The sequence below is a fragment of the Nicotiana tomentosiformis genome, chromosome 5, assembly GCF_000390325.3.
Source record: "Nicotiana tomentosiformis chromosome 5, ASM39032v3, whole genome shotgun sequence".
Classification (NCBI taxonomy): Eukaryota; Viridiplantae; Streptophyta; class Magnoliopsida; order Solanales; family Solanaceae; genus Nicotiana; species Nicotiana tomentosiformis.
In genome coordinates, this window is record NC_090816.1 from 116,989,592 (window position 1) to 116,998,593 (window position 9,002).

Genomic DNA, 9,002 nt, shown 5'->3' on the forward strand with positions numbered 1-9,002 from the left:
AAAAAAACATATTCCCTTCCTATCAAATGCACCCACATATGAGACATGAGTCGTCACTGATGAGTCAAGTGTATTTCCAGAAAGCCGTCTTTAAAACACAAAATAAATTAAAATTTAAAATGGAAAAAAGGGGAGCCACGTCATCCACTCGGTTTAATCCAACCACTGACTGCCGCCCCCAAATTCCTGAGCTGTTCCTCACTGTAGCAGCTTTGCTTTTCTATTGGACTTGGGACCACACGTGCATACCAGTTTCTCTTTCTATTTTGCTCCCTAATTTAGCATCATCTTTCACTTTGCACCTAAATAGTTTAATTTTAAAGCACATTGATCCAACTAATTTGAATCCTATGTCATGTAAGTTTAATAAGACAAAAACATTACTTTTTTCACACGTCTCGAACTTGAAGTTTATAATCAAGGGTAGAACAATACTAACCTATCATATCACACCCCTCGGTGGTCCTTAATCCCCGTTTTCTTATATGATGTGATCATTTGAGAGGTATACAGTAGTTCAATCTTGAAAATAAGTTCATCAATCTTGAAAATAAGTTCATCTCTTTGGTTGACCATGTAAATTTAAAATATATGACTAAAATAATTGAGTAACATTCATTATAAATATGGTTGTAATTAGTAGCGGCAAAGAAGAATTGATACGATTATCACAAATATCGTAGTAGTACGTTGACCATGCACTTGGATCGCGATTATAATATTTTGTACTTTTATCTTTTATTTTGCTCAATAATTGAAGTTAGATTACATGATAGTAGTATCTACTTTATTGGTAAATAATTTATTCGTTAGATTTAATCTCACTATTATTTGGCTAAATTACCACGTTTTAGAATACACATGTGTTTGCGTTTCTTGCATGATCCAAACATAATTGATTATTTTTTGATTCCATATACGATTTCATATAGCTACAATTATTTTGCAGTATTTGAAAAAAAACTCACAATAAAAAAAAATAACCGTTGATTAATATGATCTTGATAGAGTACATGATCAAGTTGGTTTTCTGAATTTTGACAAATAACCTATCATAAATCAGAATAAAAGTGCAAAATTTTTAACTAAGAAGTATTATAAGGAATAACTTCCTCACTTAACAAATAGGTCAATATTAAAGTCAAAAGACCAAAATGTTACTAGTTTGCTATTATATATTAGATATTATCTTTTATATCATACGTTAAAAGGTAAAAATTATACTGTGTATCAGAACTAAAAAATCCTTGTTACATAATGGATGCAAAAATTACAAAACTCTAGTTTTATCTCATCATTACTATAGTAGACTAAGAAGCATTTCCTCGAGCAAAATTCTAGTTGTATCATCTATAGACTTGGTAAGCAAGCAAACAAAGAAGCCACAAACAAAATCATACTCACTAAAGAACAAATAGAATTAAGTACAAAAATGGCAAATACAACAAACATTAGGGTGCAAAAACGCAAAACACGTTACTACAACCAACTTGGCAGGCCCTCTCCACTTCTCTATTCTCTATCTATCCACCTTCCCATTTCCTTCTCAAAGTTTTCTTCGTCAGCTACAACAACAATACATCCCCCCTTTCACATAAAAAAAAATATCTTGAAAATCCAAATTAATTCTCTCTACTAGAGCAGCATACCAAGAAATACACTACAAGATATCACTCTTTCTTAACTCAGTTGATTAGCTCAGAACAAAAAAATGCCTGCTTGGTGGGGAAAAAAATCCACCAAAAATAAAGAAACACAATCTAAAGAAAAAGAAAGGGAAAAATATGTTAAACCAAGGAGTTTTGATGAGGTACTATGTAGAAATTCACCTAGAAACAGTAAAGATTTAAACTTTGGTGGTTCTGGTTCTGGATTTTCTGGGTTTGATTCAGGTTCATCTTTGGATAAAGCTCATCCTTTACCTAGACCTTCAGTGGGAAATGATCAAGGGGTTGTTTTAGGATGTGGGTCAGTTTCAGTTTCAAGTACTAGCTCTTCTGGATCATCTGATGGGCCTGTTAATACTACTGATCAAGCCCAATTTGATACTTTATTCAGGTTTGTGTTTACTTTGATTTCTTGATTAAAAGTTATTTTCTTTTGTAGTTTTGGTGTTTTTGTTTCTCTTTAGATGGTGAGTCCTTGTTATGGTTATAGTTTGTTGGGTTGACTTTAGATTGACTTTTTGATTGTTGGGTAGTTATCAAAATTGGATCTTTTGTTGATTGGATTTGGTTCGTGTTCAGTAAATTGAATGTATATTTATTAGCTAGAGAGATTATATTGTTGCAGCTATTGTATATATATTTAACTTATTTTCACTACTATTATTTTGTTTTGGCAAGGTGATGATATGAGTTGAATTTAGAGAAAGAAGTGAGGATTCATATAGCCGACCCCAACTTTGTTTGGGATGAGGCATAGTTGTTGTATTGTACCTGGAAAAAGGTGCTTTGGTGTGTTAAAAATTGTAACTTTTTGTATTTATCAACAAGAGGAGCTTTAATACATGCCTTCAATTTGTTTATATCTTTGTGTATTTGGTTCTCCAGGTGGCTCTTTGGTGGATTTTGCATACTGAATCAAACGTCTGCCAATGACCTGTCCTCTTTTTTGTTTTGTTCTTTTCTCACATTTTAGTTTACTCCAAATGCTAAACTTGATAGATTTATATTAATTTCTTGAATTTGCGATTGCTCTTATATGGTTCTACGTGCTGTAGTTCACTTCCTGATTTTTCAGGAGGCTTAATTAGGAAAGTCAGAGCAAAATCTTTATACATGGTATAATTGCACGGTACATAGCAGTTCCTTTATTTTTCCCAAGGAATATACTAGATGCATGAAGAAGTTACAAGTAGTAGTTCTTTTCAATTTTATCGGTCCGCTGTACTAGCTTAACTGTTGGAAAACTTCTGCTTGTTGCCAGAGGACATGGAGATAATAGGTTGAGCCCACTGTCACGAAGCCCAGTTCGTTCGAGAGGGACAACTACTACATCATCACCTTTACATCCTCGGTTTTCGAGTATTAATCTGGACTCTCCAACGGGCAAGTTGGATAATGATATGAGGAGTGAATGTCATCAGCTGCCCCTTCCACCTGGTTCTCCACCCAGCCCTTCTGCTTTGCCAAACCCAAGAACTTGTGGTGTAGCTGAAGGCGCAACCGTTAATATGTCAAAATGGAAGAAAGGCAGGCTCCTGGGAAGAGGCACGTTTGGTCATGTCTATCTTGGATTCAACAGGTTGTGACTCTTCCAGTTTTTCTTTTTTTAATTTTCTTATCATAGAGTGATTTTTAAATAGTGACTAACTGGTTCTTTCCGATATGAACAGGGAGAATGGACAAATGTGTGCAATAAAAGAAGTCAGGGTGGTTTCAGACGATCAGACATCGAAAGAGTGTCTTAAGCAATTGAACCAGGTATTATTGATAAGTAAATATCCTCTCTTTTATTTACTGTTTCAGTATATTTCTGTTCATAATTTGAATATCCTCTCCTTTCAAAGTCCATGAAGAACTTTAATCTTTAACCCTAACCTATTCATATCTCCCTTTTTCTGTTTTGCATTTGATACCTGACTGATTTTATCTTTTGTACAGGAAATCATTTTACTCAGTAACTTGACACATCCAAATATTGTTCGATACTATGGAAGTGAACTGGTACGACTAAATGTTTAAGTTGGATGTGCATAATTATGTTATAGTTGTTCTGATATTTACACTACTTGGGAAAATATGCTGATCATATAAGTTTGTTCTTCGGGTAACCTATTTGCATTGTTAAATAGAAACATGATTTTCACTTTTGGTTTATAACTGTCTTCTTTTTAATTATTCCTCAGGATGAAGAAACTCTATCAGTTTACTTGGAATACGTTTCCGGTGGTTCTATACATAAATTGTTGCAGGAATATGGCGCTTTCAGAGAGCCAGTTATACAAAACTACACAAGACAGATCCTTTCTGGCCTTTCCTTTTTACACGCGAGGAATACAGTTCACAGGTGTGTGTCTTTATGATTCAAGTATTGGTGACTCAGCTATTCTGCGGACGTTGCTAGATTCAAATGGCAATTGTTTCTTTTCAGGGACATAAAAGGAGCAAATATACTAGTAGATCCTAATGGTGAAATCAAGCTTGCTGATTTTGGCATGGCAAAACATGTAAGTAGCAGCGCGTAATCGCAAAGCTATTTTTTAACCACTTTTAACTGAAGGGTATCATAAAACTAATTCCAAACTTTGCCTCTGACTTTATTTGCACACAACAAGAGGGGACTCTGATTGACTGTTGTTGTAGGTTATACTTGCCAATAACATGGAAAAAGTCTAATTTATTATTTGGTACTTTTTGTTTGTGAATTCTATTTTAGTTATTCGGATGAACGAATTTAGCCCTTCATATAGAACCAGCAGATGTGGTAGCCTAGTAAAAGATAAAACTTTTCGTTTCGATTTTTTATGTTTTTTTTTGTTTTCTGTTAAAAAATATTGATGCTACTAAAAGATATGAATTCTTTAGGAAAGTTTCTTTTCAAGAAATTCGTCCATGCATTAACAGTTACATTACCTTGGAGCAGATAACTTCGTGTTCCTCGGTGCTCTCTTTCAAAGGGAGTCCTTATTGGATGGCTCCTGAGGTATGCCTACCTACACTTGTCTGCTTACTCTCTTTTAATTGTCCAATATTTTTAGCAAAGACTTATCTGATATTTCTCATATCAGGTGGTGATGAATACAAGTGGCTATGGCCTTCCGGTGGATATTTGGAGTTTGGGATGTACAATTCTTGAAATGGCAAGTTCAAAGCCACCCTGGAGCCAGTATGAAGGGGTAAGATAATGGAATATTTGATAAATGGATTACCATGTTTATCACTTTTGAGGCCAGTTTCAGAGAACTCAAATCTAAGTGTCTTTGCTGCCTTCTATGGAACAGGTCGCTGCCATATTTAAAATTGGAAACAGCAAAGACTTTCCTGAAATTCCAGATCACCTTTCGAATGATGCAAAAAAATTCATAAAGTTATGCTTGCAACGGGAGCCGTCCGCACGACCTACGGCTTCTCAACTACTAGAGCACCCTTTTGTGAAAAACCAAAGTACAGCAAAAGTTGCTCATGTTGGTGTAACCAAGGAAGCATATCCTCGTTCCTTTGATGGAAGCCGGACGCCGGTAAAGATTTTGATATTTTTCATTTGTCTAAAGGCAGTTAGTCTTTTTTCCTTCTTTGACAAAACTATAATGAATTCTCTTTGGCAAATTACAATTACGCTCTGAACCAACTAGAAGAACACTGAGTGAGAAATTTATGTAAACTTTGAGGAAGGAACTTAAAGAGAACAAGAGATAGAGAAGAAGTGCGGTGTAAGTTATGCTTTGTATGAGAGATTTGGCACTGTCTTCCACTTGTCTATCTTTCAAAACCTACAATTCTTATTAAGAACCACAGAATCTGATTGGTGATTTTATACCCTACCCAATGCTGGTAGGATATTTTTCCGTACCAGTTTGCAGCTTATTTAACCATTTGCTGACCCCTAATAGCGGCAACCAAATATCTTTACAAGTTATAGCCGCAGTTCACCAAGTAGCAGTTCACTGAGCAACATTTTGTAAGAGACTTTGCTAAGATAATTGAATCACACTCCCAGTAAAGAAACAGCTCTCAAAAATGCTTCACAAAACAGCCCGGGGTTTTGTTTACTTGACTTGAACGACATGGACAAACACAAAGACGTGCAAATTAACTGATCAAACGACAGTACCCGTCCCAATCTTGGAGAGATCAAATCAAATCCAAATCAGTAGAAGTTATTAAAACTACTATAAAAATATCGGGAATTGAACTGTAGACAGTTTTGGACATCTAAAGATGTCCGGATATTCTTTAGCAACAATACTTGGGGTAGTTCATCTATCTATGTTATAACACCAAGAATGACGCCGAGGGTCTTGGGAAATAGATTTTTGAAACTGATTCTGTATGCTTCCCATTTGCATTTAGGTAGTATGGTATCTAGCCCACTAAAGTTCTCTATTCAATTTGCTTTTTTACAGCCAGTGTTGGATCTGCAATCCGGTGGAAGGAATATTTCTCCCTCTAAAGGAAACTATGCAAGCCATCCGGTGATCACCATCTCTAGACCATTGAGCTGCCCAAGGTAATAACAGCAGTTTGCCAAAAATACCTTAATTTATTTATCTACTTTTAGTCTGTTTCTACTCATGCCGGAAGATACATATATCTCACTGTTCTTTTCTTGATATCTACAGGGAAATTGTAAAAACCATAACATCTTTACCGGTATCCCCCACTTCTAGCCCATTAAGACAGTATGAACCTGCTCGTAGGAGCTGTTATCTTTCTCCTCCCCACCCAGCTTATGGTATCGGGGGACAGAGTGGATACGATGCGAACGATTACTCAATGTTTCAAACCAGACCCACCACAAGAAGCACACTGGAGCCATGGCTTGAAATCCCTCAATTTAAAGCTCAAACACCGTCTAGATCACCAAAAACAAGACCGATTCTTTAGTACCAAGTGATCGATGAGGTGAAAGATTTTTTTGCATTGCACCAATGGAAGAATTGCAGAAACTATGTGCCCACTCTTATATTGGGAACTCGGGACAATGGTAGTTCTAAGCGATCCTTTTCTGTTTGATGGGTGCACCAGCAAGAGCTATTTGGGGTGACCGGGGCTCGGTTGCAGGATGGAGGTATTGCATTTTCTTGAATATACAATCTGTAAAATGTACTTCATATCTCAATGTAAATGCAAGATGACCACTTTATTGAATCTAAATTATCTCTTCTAAAAGATCACCACGAGACCAGTTTCTCTTTTAGTAGACTTAGCTATGAATATTTGTGAAGAGATGGATACCAGGCATTTCTTGCATTGTGTGTTGGACTTTAGGGAACCGAACAACAACTATACCTCAGTCCCAAACAAGCTGGGGTCGGCTATATGAATCCTCGTTTCTTTATTCAAACTCAAACTCATATCACATCATACCAAATAAGATATCCGACCTGCCGAATTTTAGGGAACTGAAGGAGAAAAATGGTGACCAGGGGAAAAGACTTCCGCGGCGGAGCGAACTCTTCCATTGTGTTGCATTTTCTCCGACGGACCTTCATCTCCGCTGGTCCATCATACTATTTTGGCATGTGAAGAAAGTGAGTAACAATGAAGAATTGTTAATCTTGTTTGGAGTCTTGCGCAAAAAGGAATTGTTTTTTAGAAGAAATTTTGCTTGCTCAGAAAATTGGCAGGGACTGGCATGTATTCGGGCTGCAACATATTCTTCTTTCTTTCAGATCTATAGTTATCTGCCAATGGAAAAATTCCCTTTTTTTCAACAATAGTCACGAAATCAAGATCTTTTTGCACCCAGTGTAGGATAAATTGGATCTTCATATTGTATAGCTTTTTCCTTTGATTTTCTTGTTCTTAAATAGGAGCAACTGAGGAGAAAGTGCCTCAAATATCATTGTTCTGGTTCTAACCAGAAGCAACAACAGGTTCACAAGTGCAACATTAAACTTTGGTGGTTAACAATTCACAATTCGAATTATATCATCGCAACGAATTTTAGTTTTTAATCTTGTTTTGGCAATTGTTCGATCGAGTTTTTAATACAACCCAGGGAGAATCACGCCCTAAAATCTAGTGAATGAGGCGGGAGAACCTAAGACTATATAAATTTTACATTAGTACATTGCAATACTAATGCAAAAATAAAATCCAATACCTTGCAATGGACGATAATAATTTCTTTTAATATCCTCGTTAATTATGCGAAAAAAACCGAAAAACTAAAATAAAAGCAGCAGCAATGTGAAGGGGGCAAAGGAGCAGGTCAAGTTTCTCCTCCCTCTTTTTCGGTTCACATTGAGCTGGTATAGTATACCCGGCTTTAGAGCTTGATGCAGTCAAACCTGACTCTATTTCAAGGTTGCCGCTAAGCAACATTTTCTGATGATGGTGAAGAGTATTCTCCCACAATGTCTGTTGGCAGGCCGGTTTCCGGAGTCTGAGTATCAAGCTAGGGATCACCACTTCCTTTAGCAGAAGCTCCGATATGAAATAGCAATCGTTAGACTTTGAGATGCTTGAATAGCTACAGCCTAGCCTTTTATTTGAAAAACTAGTTCTTCCTATTGAAATACAAAACATACACACGTGCGCGCGCACACAAAATTGCTCTCTCTAGAAGCCGGAGAGAGCATGGGAAGGTTGGGTTTGAGGGGGGGAGGGGGGGGAGGGTTGACTCTTTCTAAGTTCCATTTTCAAATGACTTTTTCTTTTCAATTTCATTCTTAAATTTCAAAATTATTTCTAGATGAACCACAGAATTCAAAGTCTAACATAGAATAAAGGTCTCACAAATTTAACCATTTAAAACTTAAACGTAAGTTATACAAACATCTTTATTAATAAAATAAGAGGTAGACTCAAACCAAGATATTCATATACAGTAAAATCAGCATCTCCTGGTCGCATAGCAATTATTATGTTATCTAAATGGTTTGTCTTTTTAATAGATTGAGATTTTAGTTTTATCGGTAAATTGATGAATTATATACATGCATATGTGTGTGGATAAAATTATGATTAATATAATACAAAAAAATATTAAAATATAAGAAATCAATTTTTGTTCCAAGTTTAAGAGGATCAAAAGCAATCACACGCCCATCGGTGACTACTACCTTCTCGTGACTATGATCAATCAACGCAGATTATGCTATTTATCAATAGATTTAAAAATAATATACTCATCTCATTTTTCGTTCATTTTCGTCACCTTTGCCGTTTCTGTCTTACTAATTATTGCTATTTTTTTCCATATAATAATTATCTTTTGGCCTACTAGTTGATTAATATACTTTTGTATAGTTGTCTCCATTTAGTTTTATATCAATTTTAAGTCAAGATATATTATCTTATTACGTACTCCGTTGTTTCTTTTCCCTTTTTCTT

The 9,002-nt window shown here is 35.7% G+C and overlaps 1 protein-coding gene across 1 annotated transcript; it reads left to right on the plus strand.

Moving 5' to 3' along the window:
• The first annotated feature begins 1,521 nt into the window (after window positions 1-1,521).
• On the plus strand, window positions 1,522-6,838 carry LOC104116515 (mitogen-activated protein kinase kinase kinase 3). Its single transcript, XM_009627385.4, has 11 exons — window positions 1,522-2,058; window positions 2,929-3,246; window positions 3,338-3,425; window positions 3,606-3,668; window positions 3,851-4,011; window positions 4,096-4,171; window positions 4,588-4,647; window positions 4,733-4,840; window positions 4,946-5,182; window positions 6,068-6,171; window positions 6,284-6,838. The coding sequence occupies exons 1-11, from the start codon at window positions 1,712-1,714 to the stop codon at window positions 6,546-6,548; spliced, it is 1,827 nt and encodes a 608-aa protein (XP_009625680.1). The 5' UTR covers window positions 1,522-1,711; the 3' UTR covers window positions 6,549-6,838.
• The last annotated feature ends 2,164 nt before the right edge of the window (window positions 6,839-9,002 follow it).

Excerpts from the sequence above, each read along its gene's own strand:
- LOC104116515 (XM_009627385.4), top strand. The coding sequence starts at position 1,712 with ATGCCTGCTTGGTGGGGAAAAAAATCCACCAAAAATAAAGAAACACAA. Across the intron at positions 3,426-3,605 it reads GTCTTAAGCAATTGAACCAG|GAAATCATTTTACTCAGTAA; the intron begins GTATTATTGATA and ends TCTTTTGTACAG. Across the intron at positions 4,648-4,732 it reads CTTATTGGATGGCTCCTGAG|GTGGTGATGAATACAAGTGG; the intron begins GTATGCCTACCT and ends TTCTCATATCAG.